The 20,092-nt window shown below is 43.7% G+C and overlaps 1 protein-coding gene across 1 annotated transcript in view; it reads right to left on the bottom strand.

Moving 5' to 3' along the window:
• LOC126161864 (dipeptidyl peptidase 1-like) overlaps positions 1–19,640 on the bottom strand; it is an 84,399-nt gene extending 64,759 nt beyond the window's left edge. The window contains exons 1-4 of the mRNA XM_049917984.1: positions 19,584–19,640; positions 16,221–16,393; positions 3,372–3,523; positions 3,129–3,284 (exon numbers count right to left, since the gene is read on the bottom strand). Of these exons, the coding sequence (XP_049773941.1) occupies positions 3,129–3,284; positions 3,372–3,523; positions 16,221–16,380 (468 nt within the window). The 5' untranslated portion in view covers positions 16,381–16,393; positions 19,584–19,640. The remainder of the gene's footprint in view (positions 1–3,128; positions 3,285–3,371; positions 3,524–16,220; positions 16,394–19,583) is intronic.
• Positions 19,641–20,092: the final 452 nt, after the last annotated feature.

The raw sequence follows: 20,092 nt of genomic DNA, 5'->3' as shown, positions 1-20,092 counted from the left end.
TTCTGAAGCACAGCCACGCAGTCTGCTAGCGTATGCACTCCACTGTTCATCTACAGGGGCAGATTCAGATATCAAAAGGCCATCGACACCAAATTTTTCATCCAGTTTTGCTCTCATAGCCTGATCATTGGCCAAGATTTTGCAGGACAATTTTGTTGGTATTTTGTGTGAAGCTCGGCGTGGTGCCTTCAAAGTTATCTTTAATTTGGACCTCACGTGTCGATGGTCTGTCCACCCCTGAGCGCCCCTCATTGCACGTGTGACCAGTACGTCACCAAGATCTTTTTTCCGTACTATCACATAATCCAGAAGGTGCCAGTGTTTAGATCGCGGATGCATCCATGTCGTTTTATATTTTTCAGGCAGACGAAAATATGTATTTGTCAGACAGAGTTCAAACTCGGCACATGGAGTTAGAAGATCCAAACCATTCGAGTTGCATTTTCCAATCCCATGGCGACCGAGAACTCCATTCCAAGCACTGAAATCATTCCCAACACGAGCATTAAAATCACCAAGTAACAGAAGTTTATCTGCAGAAGGAATATCCCTAAGGACATGTCGGAGGTCTTGGTAGAACTTGTTCTTTTCTTCATCCGGAGATGGCAATGTAGGTGCGTATACATTGATCAAGTGAAGATATTTCTTGGATGCTAGGTGAAGTCTGAGTGTTATTATTCTGTCACTGATACCTTTAGGGAGTTCTGTTAGTGAACATGTCAATTTATTGCGTATGGCAAAGCCTATCCCACTTTCCGCCCTTTCAGTGGATGATTTTCCACTCCAGTAATAGGTATAACCTCCGAGCGGTTCACATAACTGTCCAGAGTCACTAAGATGTGTTTCACTTATGGCGGTAATGTCGATGTCATATCTAGCCAATTCCCTTGCGATAAGTCCTGTCTTTCTCTCTGGGCACTGATTATGGTCGTTATCCTGTAAAGTACGGACGTTCCAGACTCCAATCACTAGATATTTAAGGTATCTGGTTATTTTGTTATTTTTTTGACCGCATATGTTAGTGAACAAGTGACCGCAGTTTGCCACTTGTGCTGGGTTAAGACGGGCTATGTTTAGGCCACCTTTTCTAGGGCCCTCCCTGGATTAGGGAAAGCAGAGCGATCCTAAATAGGGCTGCTTTGTCGTCTGACGAGCTGCCGAACCAGTCCTCCCGTCTCGCACGAGTACCAGAACGACCATCACCGTCTGACCGCCTAACGTGCAGAGCACCAACTAAGGTTCAGGTACACCAAACCCTTGCCTCACCATCAGTGCTCCATCGCCGCAGGACTTTCAATGCCCATAGTCCATTGAAACTTTGCCGGAGTCATCTGCGCGTGAAGGTATTTAAAGTGGACAAGCAGTTGCGCAGATGCAGATCCACTCTCTCGTCCTCTGCCTCTGGTTGGCAGTGGATCGTAGGGCCGATACAACTGGCAAGAGGCAGGGGATGCAGTGAATGGCCATATGCCACTGGAAGTATCCTGACATACGCCCTTAAGGCACATCACAGGTGCCTTGCTTCGTCGGTACAGAAGCAGGGATAAAATGCACGGAGCGAAAGCTTATCTACAACTCATTTAGGAATCGAAAGACGTAAAAGGGAAGCAGTAGTTGAGAAGAGAGTAGGCTATCAACGATGTTCTTAAACCTGTATATTGAGCAAACAGTGAAGTAACCTAGAAGATATTTAGAAAGCGAATTAAAGTTCAGAGAGGAAAAAATAAAAAGAAACTGAGGATTATCGATGACACTGACATTTTGTCAGAGCTGGAAGAGCAGTTGAACAGAATAGTTGAAGTTGTGAAAAGACATCATAAGATGAATGTTCGGATACAGTGTTTGTGGCGTGCTGCTTGATACAGCCACGTCGATTAAATATCGAGGCGTGACCGTGGGCGCCAGCAGAATCATTTCCAGGGGAGGGGACGAGGCGAGGGGGCGAGACTCTAACATTGCCATTTTTGATGTGAATGAGTTTTCCAGTTTTGAGACGTTTCATAGTACAAGAACTAAATTTTATGAGGCAAACAGATGGTTACCCACTCACTTCTAGAAGCATCTGAGAGTTATGTAACAAACTCTGCACGCCAGATTCCGAGAGGGGGGGGGGGGTTAGAGGAGGAAGGGCGAGTGCCCCTCTTATGAATGCCTGTAGGCGTAACGTTGCAAAGTGGCATGAAATGGAACGATTGGTTAAGGTCGGAAGCCGAAAGATCGATCTCGGTTTATTGAGAATTTCTAGACGAGTGTAGCTCATCTATAAAGGAGATCGCATACAGAACATTTGTGTGACCTATTGTTGAGTACTATACAGATGTTTGGGATTTCCACCAGGTCGCATTAAACGAATGCATCATCGCAGTTCACAGACGTGCTGGAAGATTTGTTATCGGAAGGCTTGATGAACGGAGATGCTCCGTAAACTTAGTCTGCGAAGGGAAGATTGAAATCAATGTTTGAGACAGATTGCTTATATTGCCGGCAATGCACAACTCGCGTAAGGACCACGAAGACGAGAGAGATAAGGGCTACTATGAAAGCACATAGATAGTCGTTTTTCGCAGTTTATTTGAGAATGGAAGCTAGCATTGGCACAAGGTAACCCTCGCCATGCACCGTATGGTGGCTTGCGGAGTATGTAGGCAGCAAAATGACTGACAATGGCGGAAGTGGAGAGGATATAAAATTCAGATTGCCGACTAGGAGGAAAAGCGTTTGAAAAAGGGAGTGTGGTTAACATTAAATGTAAAATAATGCCTTAGGAAGTCATTTCTGAAGGTACCTGTTAAGAGAGTAGCCTTGTACAGAAGTATGGACGATAAGCAGTTTAGACAAAAAGAGAACAGAAGCTACTGAAAAGTGGCGTACAGAAAAATGCCGAGAATTAAATGAGTAGCGTGAAAACAGCAAGCAGTAGTTAGGAATAGATGAAGAGACTGCGATAGGCTAGCTTGGGGAGGTGCATCAAACAGTCTTCAGACTGAAGTAGGCGACAAGAATAACATCAAATCCCATAACTATCAAATGTTTCATTTGGTTGGTTAATATTCCGTTTTGCATGTCGCCTTGATCTGGAGCTCTCGTCATTTAAAACAATCCACGTATGTTTCGAAGTAGCCTCATACCTTGAGTCCCAGGGCTGCGGCTGGCGCGGTGTGCGTCTTGGCGGCCAATTTCTCGTCTTTTTGGCCATTGAAGCAGGACCAGTGTCGCACCGTGACGTCATGGGCCCAGCCGTCGAAGGTCTGGTCGCAGTAACTGGTCACCGACGAGTCGTTATTCTAAGGAGCACACAAAATGACGGCGAAAGTAGACGTGTCACTTCACCTAGTGAGCTATCGAGCAGTTTTGTAATTTTCAACACTTACAACTTCGTAGTACGAGAAAGCGAAGTAGGAGCGGCCGTTGACAGTGACCTCGAAGCCCTGGTTGTAGATGAGTGTCCATGTGCCGATATTTCCGAATTTGTCTGTGGCTACGTTCGGATACGACAGATGTATTTTTTCTTCATTTACAATTTCTACAAAAAAAGGAAAGATGGAAAGTGTGTTAGTGAAGGCTGTGCAACAATTCGTGCTTACGTACAACAGTCAATCCTGTTTACAAAACGGATAAGGATCGAATACATGGAATTTCAGACTAATATTACTGACGGCTGTTTGTTGCAGGATCCTAAAGTATATTATTAAGCCTTAACATTATTATACTCCGGGAGGAAACAAACTTATCTCGGAGAATCACCTCGGACACAGAGTGAAACCAGTCGTGTGTGAAACATGACTTATGAATCGTTTTCCTCATGGTTGCGGTGTGAGCTTGACGTGCTGGGGTTCGGCAATGGGGTGCGGAAACTGCCTAACACAACTCAGGAGGTGACATGCAAATGTGAACACGTCCACAATTTAAAAAGAAAAATGAGATACGAAATGGAACGGTACCTATAGGATAAGCAGAATCTAGATACATCACGCAGTTTAAGTGAAATCCAGTATGTGCCATGATACAGGGTGAGACAAATAAAAGTAGCCCGGACGAGTGGATACGAATGGACCTTAATCTATGTGTATAACCACACCTTGTAACGCGCTCACCACGTGTACGCCCAGCACTTGTTCCACACCGGTTCAGAGTGTAGTGCGGGCTGTGCTAGTGTGAGTGGAGCTGTGCAAAAGGGGACGATGCTGCTCACAATGGAGCAGCGGGTGTTCGTTATGGAAAGTTACGTGAAAGTCATGGAAACCGTGTGGTGAATTGTTTGCTGAGAAGTTTAATGGTGTCAAAGTGCCAGAAAAGAGTGTCATGCAACGCTTAGTCCGAAAATGGCATCAGACGGGATCTGTTTTCGAATAACCCATAAAACATTCCGAAACGTGCCCGCACACCAGAAAATGTGCCTGCAGTTCACCAGAAAATGTTTCAGAGACATACCAAATCAACACGACCCCTTTCGCAAGAGACCTGCATATCACGTCTATCATGCGGACGAATACTCCACCTGGAGCTGCACATGCATCCCTGCCGAGTGTTTCTTTTTCACGCATTAAAACCAGCCGATGCTCCTCAGCGCCTCCAGTTTAGCGAGTGGCTGTTCACTGACAACAATAATGATTTGGAAATGGATCTGTTCTTTATGTCTGATGAAGCATGTGGGCTTTCAAAAAAATTAATGGTGGCCCTCAACTACTTACCCTCAGACTCAGAATTGAAATACTAAAAGTTTTAGCAGATTTCATTCTCTTCGGGATGGGATACGCAGTTGCCACATTACATGCCAAATACTGCAGAGTCTACAGTATACAATATGAATACACACTTGAATCGAATGGTCGAAGGTTCCTATTACTTGGCAATTGCGAATTTTGAATGTAACATAGAAATCTGTAAATGAAAGACTGCAATTATATAAAATCTGCAAGTACTTTTTTAATGACTTTAAATGATGAGTACGATAGCAGAAGTCCTTTAAGAAGGCCATTTACTACTGTAAAACACTTATTGGTGTCGATGGTCCAGCAATAAAATAAAATATAAGTGGAATAACAGGGAAACAATAGATTCCTACTTCACGTAATTAGTTATGAACAACATCATAGCTCGCGAGATATTGACTTCTAAATGCATACTACGTCTTCACTGCAGAAGCCACGGAAATCTCACAAGTGCACAAGTCGGCACTATGAAATATTTCTATCTCCCGCAGCCACGCGCAAACTGCTCAACACTCTCCAAGTCTTTCCTGCAACCGTCTGTCGCATCTTTCCGTCCAACACTCCCCCGTGTCCTGCGCGAACCGACGCTCCTCCCCACTTCCCTACGGTCTCTCCGTTGACTTCGGTAGTCGCCTACCGGAGTAACGAGCGGTGTGATGGGCTAGAGCGCTCCCGCCATGTCTCCAAGCCAACATACACTCACAAACATTTAAATAACTTGAAATTAAATAAATATTCCTACGGCTGGACCATAAACACGCTCTAACACACATTGTTAAACACATAAACAGATTAAATAAACGTATATCAAAGGAATAGAAACAAAAGTAGGCCAGTAGCCTAATGCCTCTGTGCTTTCTAAAACACAGTAAATATTTGACCAATTTCTTCATGAATAGTATATATCAGATGTAAACAAGGACATAGATGAATAAATATATTTATAAGCACGCTGCTACTGTTTTTCGTGTAACTGTGGAGTACATATGGCCTGACGCGACCTATAGTAATAGGCCACTTTGACCTCCAATAACTCGTGTACTATTCAAGTTACATGCCTATAATTCATACCAATTTAGTTTTACGCTAATAGCTTTCTAAAGACATGTCGATCGACAAAATCGGATGAATCGTTTAGATTTTGGAAATTCGTTGCTGGTTGTTACTTGTATAATTTACAGTCAGATACTAAACTTTAAACTAATAAAGATATTGAAATTCTGATTACACCATCAGAATCGTCGCGAAAATAATGGTAATGTACATGTTTCTCTTTAAGGTATCTTGATTCCTCTGGCCACTATTAATTTCTACAGGAACTGTGAAATGTCTGCCATGATGGTTTCACAAAGTGCGCCATCTTTGGCACTCCCGGCATACAAATCTCCTTCATCGACACAAAGCACAGTCCTCGACACAGCGTCATCATGGAATTCCCAGCCACTTGGTCGCCCTGGACCAAGCGCTGGGGCTATCCCTCTTGCTCCTGCTGATATTCGACACAGTGTGGTTGCTGACGAGCCTCAGCTTGCCGAGCTTCCCGTGCGGCCACTCCAGCTCCGAACTTAGAATATTTTCAGGTTGCCACAACTCGCCCGTTACCTCATAAGCATAGCTTCCATGAAACACCACTGCGTGATCGGAAGGTTGGGATTTGGTGTGCAGCGCCTGCACGCCGCAATATTGGTCCCATCTTCTTTCACCAGACGCTGACTTCGGCGCATTACGTTGCCAACATTTTGAAGCTATGTGTGACAGCAGTAACAGAGGAGGAAAAAAACCTACAGTTACTTCCAACAGGATGGAGCAACTGCCGATACAGCTGGCTGAACCTTGGAGCACGTTTACACGGTCTTAACGCCTGACAGAGTTGTCAGCAGAGGTCAGTCTGGTTGCGGTCCGAGTAGGCCACACAGGTCTCCTGATCAGCCAGTGTGCGATCACTTTGTGTGGCAGCCCTCAAGTGCAACCCTCATAGCCTTCAAGAATAGCAGCAGAACATTAAGGATGAGACGGCAGCAATTCCAGCTGTCCGACTTCGATCACCCTTCAGCAATTTTCTGACCAGGGCTCAAAACTGGTGGTCGGTGTCAACACCTACTGTAGACAGGTTAGTATTGTATTTCCTTTCCTCTGCTGGAGGAAAGTCTGACAGTACTATTTCCAAGGTGCGTTCTGCTGCTATTATTCATTCTCGTGATAAAAATTACGGTCACTTTATTACGATACATTTCATTTGTTCGGCATTTAATTCTTGATTTATTGTCTTGATTGTGTTCTCTGAATGCTGTCGTCTTGTTTTCAAATTGATTAAAACGTGACAACGCTTTTATCTGTTATTCTAATATGTGAACAGGGATTAAATTGCTCATTTGCAACCCATTTGGTAAATCATTACCACCTCTCAGAAACAAATAAAATATTACAATGAATGCAGCCAAGTAAAAATTTTTGGAGGACATATTTTCTTCTTTGCCTGTTATCTTTACTTAAAAATCGGCATAAATTTTTGTATATCCATTATAAAATACTGTATGAGAATTTGTACTGAAAAATCGTCAAACACCATAGGATTTTGAGCATTGGTAGGATACAAAGCTATTTGCTCCATTGATTCCCGAAGCTGTCAAATTTGACGCAGAGCCATAGGCTATTGTTGCGCTAGTTCGTAGTTTCTTGCGTATCCCTTACTCTCGCGCCACACGAGTCAAGTGTCGAGTGATTATTCGAACAAGTTCGATACGGCATCGAACGTTGCGGCGTACCGAGAAACCTCGAGCATGTTCGAACGCTAGTATCGTTTGCGCAGCCCTAGTAACCTGTGCTGCGTTTGGTCGCTAGCCAGTTATGCAGTGTCAGGACATTCTTGTTAGAGACACAGCAGCGTACAGTTGAGTTTTAGAGAAGGAGATTTGACAGTTGTGAATCTGAGAGAAATTATCTGGAATACCTTATTATGAAGATAAAAACTTGTTTGTACACGTATGTTACTGATTCTATTGATGGAGAAGATTTTTGGAGGAATTTTTCAAGGTAACTAACGCATGCGCAAGAATGAAATGTTTGTTTCTCAGAACTATTTATTCAAGGAAATATCTGTCCTTTAGATAACTAATAGTATTCATGATTAGTGTTAATTTTATCTCTTTGTTTTCATTATCTCACAAATAGCTCAATTGGTTTAAATTTCTGTCATTTTTGTAGTGAGTGAATTTCGTAATTGTTAGAGACTTCTTATGTCGTACAATCTTTTCCTACAATAATCGGAATTTAATTTTTAAAGAACGCTTTTCTTTAAAATAAAACCCTCCTTAATTCTTAGTAAAGTTTTAAATATTTTGTAGTGTGTGTATTGCGCCTTATGCCACACGCACCCACAGATTGTTTCTGACAAGCATAGAAAGATTTGGTAGTGAATAGATTATTTAGCTGCTGCATTTGCTGATTTCAATTTGTTTTCGTGAATGTCAGTATAACAGACACAAAATAGCCTGCTGAAGAGAAAAGTGCAGGTAGTCTTTAGCAGTTCCTTTCTCTATTTTGTGGACATTTTAAGTCAGACTTTGCACTTCATGTAATGTAACTCCCATAACGTACTTCAGTATTGAGCTTCATTTAAATACTGAGCACACAATTAGTTTCTTTTGGTGTCTTGCGGGTATATGAGCAGATGTGAATAATTCGTCAATATCTCGTATAGTCTGATTCTTTTAAAACTCGTTTGGCCCACCTGTTGGCTACGGTGCTTGTGTGTTCGCTGTGCCGTTGTCGCCTGCCAATTCTGGTGTGCTTAGTGAAGTTTAGCAGCTGTTTTCTTGTTAGTACCTCGATGTTTTCTGTTAGTCCAGTGTTCCTTCATTTTCCTGCTGAACTCTGTCTTGCATTCGTCACACCATTTTCTATCTCACTTTGGTTAACTTCTGTGAAGGATGCCAGGAAAGATCTGCTTTCAGTAGCTACATGGTAGTCATTATGACTTGCCTAATACACTGCTGGAAAAAATAAATGCAATTTCCTCGAGGACAAGTGAGGTGATAGGTAGCTCATCGTTGTTGGAGTATATGGTAACGAAGTCAGACCAAATGAGATACACAAGTCACAGTAAAGGGTGCCCAAACAGTTACATCAGTACATAGCGTACCCCTATCTGGCAGCAACGCATGCAAGTATTCTCACATGCAAACAATCATGAAAGTGCCAAATGGCATCCTGCGATAGCCTGTCCAAAGTATCTTGCGCCTTTTTTTGCAGTTCGGCGATGTTTCTCGCAGGCCCTAGACAATGAGGAAGTTCCTGCTTCATCAGTCCCATACACGTTCAATTGGCGAGTGATTTGAGCGTCTAACTGGCTAGGGCAGTTTACATAACGAAGAGCTCTTTGGGTTGCTGCAACTATATGTGGACATGTGTTGTCTTGCTGTAAAAGCACATCATCTTCCTGTTGAAGAAATGGCAAAAGCACGGTGACAACAGCCAACTTAACCCTATGAAAATACAAAAGTGACCGCGAGTTGTAAATTATGCTCTCCCCCCCTCCCCCCCCCCCCCACCATGACCCCTGTGCATCGTGGGTGAATGCACTCTGCAAGAGGCAGCTCACCATGCGCACGCCATACACATGTACTTCAATGAGTCACAACAGACTGAACATACTCTCATCAGTGAAGCCAACAGATTGTCATTCCACTCTGTAGTCGACTCTTCACGGCGCTAGACTAGCCATGTTTGGCGGTATCGTTATCTTAATTCCGTTGCATTAGGATGGTTTCTAGTGGTTCCCGATGACACGGAAGGTGTCGTATGCGCCACCAGATTTCGTCCCTGGATGATGGTCGGTTGCCCACCACTGCTCGTACAATGCATCGATCTTGACACTTCTGTGTTACGCGGACCTGTTCTGTGGGTGTGGGAATATTTCTCAGATCAGTGATAAAAACAGCGACACACCATTTACATTGTGCCCAACATGTGCAGCAATCCAGACGTCCATCCAGCTTCCCGCAAGGCCACAATGTGACTCCATTCAAGCTGGTGAAAAGTAGTATGCAATCGTCAGCAGGGCATGAATGTTTGAAATACCGTTCACCTGTAAACTCAGCACAGTTACCACCTGTAGACTAATACATGAAGGGTGCACAGAAATATGACCTCCTAAGTGCCATCTGATCGCCGATGATCGTGACTAATGAATCACTAGCGCTACAGCTACTCAATATGTACATATTTTTTATACCCTGGTGTGCCACTGAGCATAGTCCCTGAGGGTGTTGCATAAAAATGCATCCGACAGTGTATGAAGTTGTTCTAAGTGTTTCTCTAGTTGCTTGTACTTCGAAGATCTTATAGGAGAGCCTATGGGACACCTTTCCGTACATTTAGCCACAGAAAACTACTCGTCTTTTTCCGATGGCGTCTGCGAGGTTTTCTTGGTGTTGGTAGAGTTGACGATTAGGTTTGCACCATCGTCTCCCAGCATGTAGGATCCTTGTTCCATTATTTTTCGCAGGAATTTCCTTTCTTGTAATTCGAAGACTCTTATTGGAGCCTTCTTTGTTGGAGCCAGGCACTCTAAATACTTAGAGTCTAGTGTTAAGCGGCAGATGTTTCGAGGTGTACATTTTTCTTCACGTATAGTGTAGCCTATGCAGTTTGAGTTTCCTTTGTTGGAGAGCTGCCGTTTCACTGATGTCATATAAGATCCATTCTCCAAGGTACTTTACGGTTTTGGCTCTCTTAATATGCTTGCTGTCGCTGACTCTCTTCGCACTTGGGAGAACCTTAAGTTGGTAATGAATTCGATCTTTGCTATATTTATTGATAGACCTGTTCCCTCTGTTAGTAAGTGCTGTACTTGATGTCGCATAGAAGCCTCTTGCATGTCGTCGGCCAATAAGGCCAGGTGGCCAGCAAAAGCCACATATAGAATCCTTAGATTGTCTGCTTTGATCCACATCCTTAATCAGATGTTTTCTGGCAACGATCTGTTCCATTCCCTGACGATTATTTCTAGGACGAAATTAAATGATATACATGAAACACCGTCCCCTTGCCTCACCCCTTTATTGATCAGGAAACTCTCCGAGAATCGCCCTCTATATTTTGGACTTGGTGTTGTACCGGCTGACTCACACCAACCTATCGAACTTTTCGTTGAGTCCTAGTTTTTGTAATTATTCCAAAGAGAGTGGGTCTATACACGTAGGCGCAAGCGTTTTGGAAGTCTGCAAAGTTATCTATCGGCTGTATGGCTCGTTCTTGCTGTATTGGAGGATGGTCTTAAGGTTCTGCGTTTGTTCAGTACAGATATCGATGCTCTGAAACCTACTTAATCTTCTTCTAACTCATTGTCCAGCTGTCTCTTTCTAGTCGTTCTAGGATCTTGGAAAATATTTTGTATGTGACTGCAAGGAACGATACTCCTCTGTAGTTACTAGGCTCTGTTTCGCTTCCTCTTCTGTGGTTTTGGATAATGCCTGATATCTGATATATTCCAAATTTTCCCCCTTTCTATAAATAACCTATAGTTGACAGAATAACTTATGTGTAATTTCATTTAGAAACTGAAGAATTCAGTGCAAGTTTACGACGAGAACGTTTGTCAGCGTGGGAAGCTGCCCGCTGTGCCAGCGTGTACCTCGGGTAGGTCATTCAAACGTTCAGCCACTACTGTGACGCACAAAATACTAAATATCCGTCTCACAGTGAAAGCCGGTGGTCAACAACAGTAGCTGATAATTAATATCTATAAAATTCGACTAGTAGGTACCCCAAGAAGAATGGAACAGAACTGCGCGCTGCTTTCCGAGGCAACTCGAAGGGCCCTGTCGACCCACGCAGTACCCAACCGTCACCAAAACATGAATTCTGTCTTTAGGCATTTGATAAGAACAACACTACAAACTCGCCTTCTAGTCTCCCCCCTCCTCCCCCCCTCCCAGCACACAGCTGTGGCGTGCAAGAAATTGGGCATGGAAACACCTAGAATGTCTGCTGGAACAGTGGTGTCAGATTCCATTCACCGCTGAGTGCAGGAGTTATCTGACGCGCGATTATCTTCTTAGATGTGTGTGGAGGTGGGTAGGCACCAATGTATGCCTGAGGCATGTAGTTCTACGGATCCAGCAGGGATATGACTCAGTCATGTTTTGAGCCAGTATCATGTACAAATGTCGAACACCTCTCATTGCTATAAGGGTAACTTTAGTGCTTAAAAGCGTCGGGACAGGGCTTTCCAAACTATTATGTAGCCCTGCTGCCAACATATCGGTACAGGTTTCTTCTTTCCAGATGATAATATGCGACCACACTGTGACCACCTCATGAACACCTTTTCGCAGGAAGGAGAAATCAACCCAGTGGAACTGCCATTGGTATCTTCTGACACGATCCCAACTGAAGATGCCTAGGACCAGTTGAAATCTGCAGTGCCGTGTTGCAGGAAGCCTCCTCACACACTGGTTGACCTCATGAGGGTCGCTGTAGAAAATTGTTATAGACATCACCAGCAGTGTCTCGATCATATTATAGCAACATGTCAAGGAGGATGGAAGCTTGTTACTATGCACAAAGCGAAGGAAAATGGTGCTAAATATTACACAATAACAGACATTTATTTTACAGATGTGCACTTTTGCGTATTTTTACAGATTGCCTATATTTTCGTTATTGTTTTTGTCGTGGTGTCAGTCAGAGACCAGACTTTGCAACCCATTGAGGGACATGCAGGCGAGCCACGTGCAAAATCCTGCCTCCACGTACCAGAATTCTGTAGGCGTAGCACTCCTCAATAGAGCAGTGGACTACATTTCCATATGCCATTTCACAAGTTTAGAATATCATAGCCACCTACGTCACAGGAGGCGAGCTCTTGTCACGAAATAGCTGGCCAGAGTGAATGTAAATGCCTGTAGCTCAGCCGTTAGCAGCACTTGCACCGGTTCTTGTACTGGTCTTGGATTTCTGATTTCTGGTGACGCCGTGAAAGTCTCCATGCTAGCTATCGGTCCAGTGTGGAGCTGAGCAGCTTCCACCTCACCAAGCAGTGACATCGGCTAGCCGCTGGTCTGAAAGCCACCAGCTAGGCCTGATGGTTCATGGTCTTGAGCCAATGCCTTCAAGTGAAGGGCGCGCTTAGGGCACCATCGTCTGACAGTCCACCTTAGTCTGAGGGTCCTCCACTCAGCTTCACGTGCCAGTGCTCCTGACCACTTGTTTGCAACTGTCTGCAGTCCAGCATGAGCTTGTCGGCAGCCGGGTCACACCTACCTTGCACCAGACAGATCACTTCTTCTGAGGGATCACATACACCGCTGGTGAGTTGTGCTGAGACAGCACCTTACCTGGATGACCACACCACGCAGGCCGCTGTGGCCGAGCGGTTCTAGGCGCTTCCGTCTGCAACCGCGCTGCTGCTACAGTTGCAGCTTCGAATCCTGCCTCGGGCATGAATGTGTGTGATGTCTTTAGATTAGTTAGGTTTAAATAGTTCTAAGTCTAGGGAACTGATGACCTCAGATGTTAAGTCCCATAGTGGTTCGAGCCATTTGAACCATTTTTGACCACCACCGCTGTGACGCCGACATCGACATCATGCTGATTAAAGAATTTTGATACTGAATGAGCTATTCTGACTCCGCACTCGCTGTGATACTAGCAGAACGGAACCCAGGATTCATTCACACACCATTCCCGGGTAAAACGACTTCCTGGCTAATATTGGTGTCCGCATTGCCGACGCCATTATATTTTTATTTTACAGTACAATTATTTGTTTAGTTTTTTAAGACTTAGTCTTCCTGAGTATAATTTCAAACACGTTACTAATGTGTGTGTAATTATTTGTTGAGTAGTTCATGTGCGTCAAGCGAATGAAAAATTTAAAGCACCTGCGTATTAAGTGAAACCGAAACGCTGGTTTCGTAATGTATCATACAAATTACTTTAGTTTTACTCGCTTTTTAGTTCAATAAGAAGACATTTCGTTCTAGACTTGTAGCGACAGTTGTTGTAAATGCTTGAAAACGCCCAGGCCTGTGAATCCTTAGAGGAAATTGCCACTCTTCGTGAAACTTGTTAAAAGAAAAGATGTAGTATGACTGATCAAAATGTACTTGAGGTCGTCTATTCCTTCCTTTAATTTCACAGATAATTCAGAACTTAAACTGTAAAACTGCCCGTCACCTTGACCATTGGCATCAGACATCGCAAACGAAAACAGCTGTTGCACTTCCAGCGGAACTGCAGACTCAATCAACATCGGTATGCTGGTCACGAGGACAACGCAGAAAAAGCGAGTCAGCCTATACAGTGTGGGAATAGCAAAGAATCCACAATTCCAAAATTGAAACATGGATATATGGATTACTGAAGCACGAGAGCCGTTCAATAAGTACTGCAACACATTTTTTCTGAAAGCAGGTTGGTTTTATTTAGGATTCCGATACACAGTATTCTTCCCCACTCTTTTGGTTAGAAAACCCTATTTTTCAGCATAAAACTTAATGGAAGGGCCTGTACGTGCACATGGGACAAACAGATGGAAGTTGGAAGGTGCGAGGTCCAAGCTCTAGGATGGATGAGGAAGAACAGTCCAATGAAATTTTTTGAACACTACCAGCAGTGACGTCCAGTTGCGCAGCGAGGTGTTTGATTCTGATACGTGGATTACCTCAAATGAGAGTATCTGCATGTTCCAACACTGCAGTAGTCGCACCTGTGTGTGGTCGGCCAGCACCAGGGAGATCGTACAGGCTTACGCGACCTTGTTGAGATTAGGATAGACGCCTCGTCCAACGACTCACCGTGCTTTTGTTCACTGCCAGTCTCCCTAGACCTTCTGCAAGCACCTAAGAATATCTGCAATACTTTGGTTTTCCGCCAAAAGAAACGCAGTGACAGCTGTCTGCTTGGACCGCAGCTCCGTTACAGACGCCATTTGAAGGCTATGTATAGTGCTGCCACCTATTGGAACTTCGTGAAACTGTCGGGGCTGAGGCAGGAATGTTGCACGACGTCCCACAACAAATTCTGCATTTTTTCAACCGTAATTGACCGAGGAAAAAAAAGGTGTTGCATTACTTATTGAAAGCTCCTCGTAAATAATAGTGAGTGACTGTCCAACCTTTCGAGAAAAGTACGCACAGTAATTAGAGGTAAACAAGGAAGAGATGATATGCACGTAATGAGCGATGAGAGAGATTTACACGAGGAAAAGAGAACAGCAGCACGTCAGTGGACTGTACTGTAGTCGGCGGACCGTCCACAGATTTGGAAACGACTGCTAGCTAGACTGTAGTCGAGATGGTGTAAGAAGATCCCTGACAGCTCGCAGCACTGTTGCCAGCTTTCAACTGTGAAGCGCCAGTGGCTGCAGGCGAAAAGAGTAGCTGTCTTCAGAGATTGGTTTAAATGGCTCTGAGCACTATGGGACTTAACATCTATGGTCATCAGTCCCCTAGAACTTAGAACTACTTAAACCTAACCAACCTAAGGACGTCACACAACACCCAGTCATCACGAGGCAGAGAAAATCCCTGACCTCGCCGGGAATCGAACCCGGGAACCCGGGCGCGGGAATGTCTTCAGAGATGTGACAACATTGAGGTGTTGGCTTAGAGACGTTTGCATAGTCGCGTTACGTTATTTGTTGAGATAGGCCAGCGAAGCCGCCACACTCAGCCTGCTGCAACTGCCAGGGATCAAATTACGCCGTCTCAGCTATAGGGTGCGTTATTGAAAAATGCAATCGGATTCCACTCGTACATTTACTGAACACATCTGGGTTCAAAGTAATGATGTCAAGAATGTGTTATGACTAAGATGACCGCTGACGTGCATGCTAGTCTATCGATAAACCGTACTCGACCGATCGCGATCAGGAGCTGCTTCAGAGTGAGGCTGGAGCGTGCGTCTCCTGGTTTTATCACATCGAGGACGATACAGTTGTGATGTTACACTGGAGAAAAAAATTCCTACACTCCCGACATGACTAGGGCGTGACAGAAGAAAAGCGTAGGCGACGCCTGGAGCTTTCACGTTCGCCTTTCTGAAGAAGCGCCAAACGGGCCCTCCCTGACAATGGCGTCTCCCTCCGCGAAACCGTTACAGTGAACTGAGTTTGAATCTAGTGGTCAAGATTTATTTTTTCAATAGACTCGCCATTTTGGGATTCTGTTACTAATTTGCCTTGTAGAAAGCTGAAAATTATGCGGGCTTTCTCGTGCAGTAGCTCCCTATCTTGGTATGAAAATGGAACCTGAATTACCGAGAAAGTTATTTACCAAGGTGATAAGCGCCTAGCAGATTTGTCAGCTCGTTAATTACCCATGATGTTGTCCCGTGACTGCCATCATCTGATTCGTGCTCTCTCTAATAGTCTGAATCTGCACGTGTATTTTGAATTACTCAAATGTTCCATTTATTTTTTTGTCATGCTGAACGATATAGCCGTCGGAACCTCCCACGTGGGTGTTCGTATTTGTTGGAAAAATCTCTCATTTACATGCTTACCGTAAGAGGAGCAATCTACCGAGCTGCTGAAGGTGCGGGCTCCTTCATAAAATGTCCACGTGCCCAGAACTTCCCCGTAGGTACAGTTGGCTGGCGTATCAGCTTCAGCACCTGCTAGGAGCAGGACTGCCAGTATTGCGACTGTTAACGTCAACTTCATGTTTCAAGAAGACCTGTAAAACAAGAAACAACCACTCCATGATAGGGTTACTGAATTGGTTACATCAAAGTTTTGAAGTTGTGTAATTATTTCACAAAAGAACAGGACTCTTTTTTATCTTCTCTCATAGCAGTTACCACTCAAACTTGGTGTTACTATTTCAGGATATGGTGACAATTGTCCTGGAATGAGGGACGCAGCGGTGGCGACTGTGGTGGGGCGGGAGGGACATTTTACTTGTGGCCGCGCAGAAGTGTCGCATTCTTCTCATACTACTGAGCAGGGCCCAAGGCTGAGAGTAAGGGACCGTTATAGGAGCGAGACTGTGGTTTCATTGACGGGATGCCTGGTCATTTGATGAAAAATAAAGGTCAAAACAACGAGACGATTAGGCGTGACTGAACTTATTCGGCCACTTCAAGATCAGATCTTAGATGTGAATAAGACATTCTCTGCCTTAACTGGAGAATAATATTCTTTCCTCAGGTTACCATTAGCTGAGTGCCACTGGGCAGGGCTAGAAATTCTGATAGCACCAGGTTACTCGTGAGTGCGTAGAGCTCTTGACAACGGGGTTCTATGGTAAGAAGATGCCGTTCTCAGCAAGAGTATATTGCGGGCCCCTGCAGTGTTTCCGTATGGCATATCGTAAGAGTCCCTATCAAATACGAGCAGGCTCTCGAAGGCACGGTTGAAACAGCTGCTGCTAAGATGATGTCTACGTGTTCTCACACCGGGTACTCTGCATGTCACCTGATAAAGTTCATAATTTGCTTCAACAGCGTGTTTACATTCCGGATCTCGCAACAATCGACGTTGGAAACCCACTTGGACGTGTTTCTCCACTGGAGCGTTTTTAGAATCATTGTTAATTTAGTTCCATTATTCTACTTGTTTTACAAGATTAGTCTTCCAGTACCAATACGAAATCAGTTCACAGATACCTCAGCTATCAAGGCAAGGCAGCCAGCAATACCTCCTGGAGTATAGTCATGACCTTCATACAGTATAGAAGGCCCGAACATCTCCAAATTTGTTCATATGGATGTAAGGTGTAGAGTGGAGTAGGAGATGCCTCACCCAAACATAAGGAACGTATAATCTTTCTCAAACATCCGTACATGCATCTGAAGTCTTGGCAATTAAGATACCTACAAAAACTTTTAGTGCTGATGGACTGTAGAAGAGCGTTACAAAAATTGGAATATCGCAACAACTGGAGTCAAGCAAATAAAAGTGTAACAGATATCGGGAATGAAATATGGACTGCCAAACCTCTGCATCAATATAACTTAATATCCATTAATGCTAATGCTAATGCTGGGATCCAACATAACGAAACACTGAATGCTTTCCCTTCGTATTACAAAAGGCCATTTCTAGGGCCTTTCTCTACCTTAAACTGATTTACTCGTATTTCCTTTAATAATAATAAAAAAATGGTTCAAATGGCTCTGAGCACTATGGGACTTAACTGCTGTGGTCATCAGTCCCCTAGAACTTAGAACTAATGAAACCTAACTAACCTAAGGACATCACACACATCCATGCCCGAGGCAGGATTCGAACCTGCGACCGTAGCAACAGCGCGGCTCCGGACTGGAGCGCCTAGAACCGCACGACCACCGCGACCGGCTCCTTTAATAAATTAACTTACTCATTGGAAATGGTGTACAGTGTGGATATGGGTAGAGGAAGATTTTATATATAGGTTCAACCTATCACCCCTCGAAAACCACGGTTTTTTAAAATGAATCTCAACAAACGGCATACTACATCCATATTAAGATGCTCCTTGGACCTGAAAGTTATCCTATAATCTAGATAGGATAAACGCTGAGGCTGATCCGTGTTCTCCTGAGGAAGATTTTCCAAAAACTGATCTAAGTCTCATCATTCTAGAGATACGGGAAAGAGCAAGATACTTATACAAAGAATTTAGAAATTAATTCGTTGACTGTGAATTACTTTACATCAGCTGTGTTAGTCAGAGGTCTACTACTTAACAGCGACATCTGAAAATTAGTGTAGGACCGAGAACCCGCATTTCCGGCTTATTGCGAGAGGGAAGAGTACACAGATAGCCCAATTGGTCAAGGTGACCTCTTGCGATAAGCAGAAAATCCAGGTTCGAGTCCCGGTCCGGCACAAATTTTCATATTTCAGTATTAGGTAGTGGGTCTGTACCTAATACAGCACGTGTCAAGGAATTTGCAGTCACCGAACTAATTTCGAAGTACCGGGTGGTTATAATTGAAGTGCAGCTATCCACGGAGGTCCATTGTGGGCTGCAATTACCGTATGGCAGCGAAACTTGGTGGATATGCCAATGCGTTATGCAGAACCGATTCACGCCGGAAAAAATTAGTCTGGTCACCAGGTGCAAATCTGGCGCTGTACAGCGTCTCGTAGACGTCTCTGCTGCTCTTATTGAACAACTAGTGTACGTGGCGGTGAATAATAAACTCAAAATTATGCCTTTCTCACCTGTTTTACCTTTTCTACCCACGTCCCGTCCCTTAGCCAAAACACATGGATACGTTTCTAAACGTCTTTTTTCCATTCACAGCGCAAGATTTGCACCTTGTTGGCAAAACTGGCCCTAATTTTTTCCAGGGTTCATCGGTCCACGTTAACGCGTTAGAATATCTGCCAAGTTTCACTGTCGTACGGTAATTACAGCACACATTGGACTTCTGCGAGTAGTGCACTTTAATTATAATCATCCGGTATTTCGTACAGCTGTGGATCGTGCATGTAAATTATACAAAGTAGTTGGGAAACAAGGAGTCGCATTCTCCACATCAATAACTGTTTTATTACATGGAAACAATGGCTCCATGAACAAAACCATAGCTTCCTATTTGTCTTATGCAAACATGACATTACAAACTAATAATTAGTCTTGCATTTTTCAAATATCAGTTCGTGTTAAAATTACTGAAAAGAAATCCACTGATTGTCACTGCTAATATAACACCCCGTTTCAGCACACCTCTCTATTACTGTGCTTTAGGAAGCGTATTTATTGCTTTCAGTTATTGCTGAAATTTAAAAGTCTACTGCATGAGTAATTTTTTAAGACCGGCTGTATAGTTTTATTAACTGAGGTCAACAACTAAATAAATAAGCGGTAATAGTTCTGTACCGGGTAGCATTACATGATTCATACACCACAGAGTAAACTCACATACTGTACTTACGTGAGTTGGTACATCGGCTGACGATACTGCAATCGAACCACCTTCCTACACTCTGAATTTTGCCTACCGCCTTCAAACATTTTATACAAGCGGAAGGCGACAGATACACATCAATCATTTGTATGTCAGATGATAATATCAGAATGAAGCTAAGACAAATCAAGCTTAGGCTGATAAAAATCTGACTGAGAAATTGATTTTTAAGCCCTGAAGTTGCGTTATCTGTGAGGCTGCTGATTCGCATTGTTCATGCGAAATAAATTAAATACTTGCTGGAGAAATCTTTAAGTTATGCTCCAGAATTTCTATAAAACACATTTTTATGTATACTCATGACAAACCTGCTAAAATACGTATTGCTCCGTAACTAGTTTGGGCAGGCTGCCATTACCTAGCAGATTTTAAGTATTTTAAAGTGGCGTATATCACCTGTCCACTGTTTTAAACATGAATGTACATATTTAAAGCTGGGAATTATAACCGGAGATTATTACAATGCACGTATTACA

This window comes from Schistocerca cancellata, chromosome 1, assembly GCF_023864275.1.
Source record: "Schistocerca cancellata isolate TAMUIC-IGC-003103 chromosome 1, iqSchCanc2.1, whole genome shotgun sequence".
Lineage (NCBI taxonomy): Eukaryota > Metazoa > Arthropoda > Insecta > Orthoptera > Acrididae > Schistocerca > Schistocerca cancellata.
This window is presented reverse-complemented; position numbering and strand designations above follow the sequence as displayed.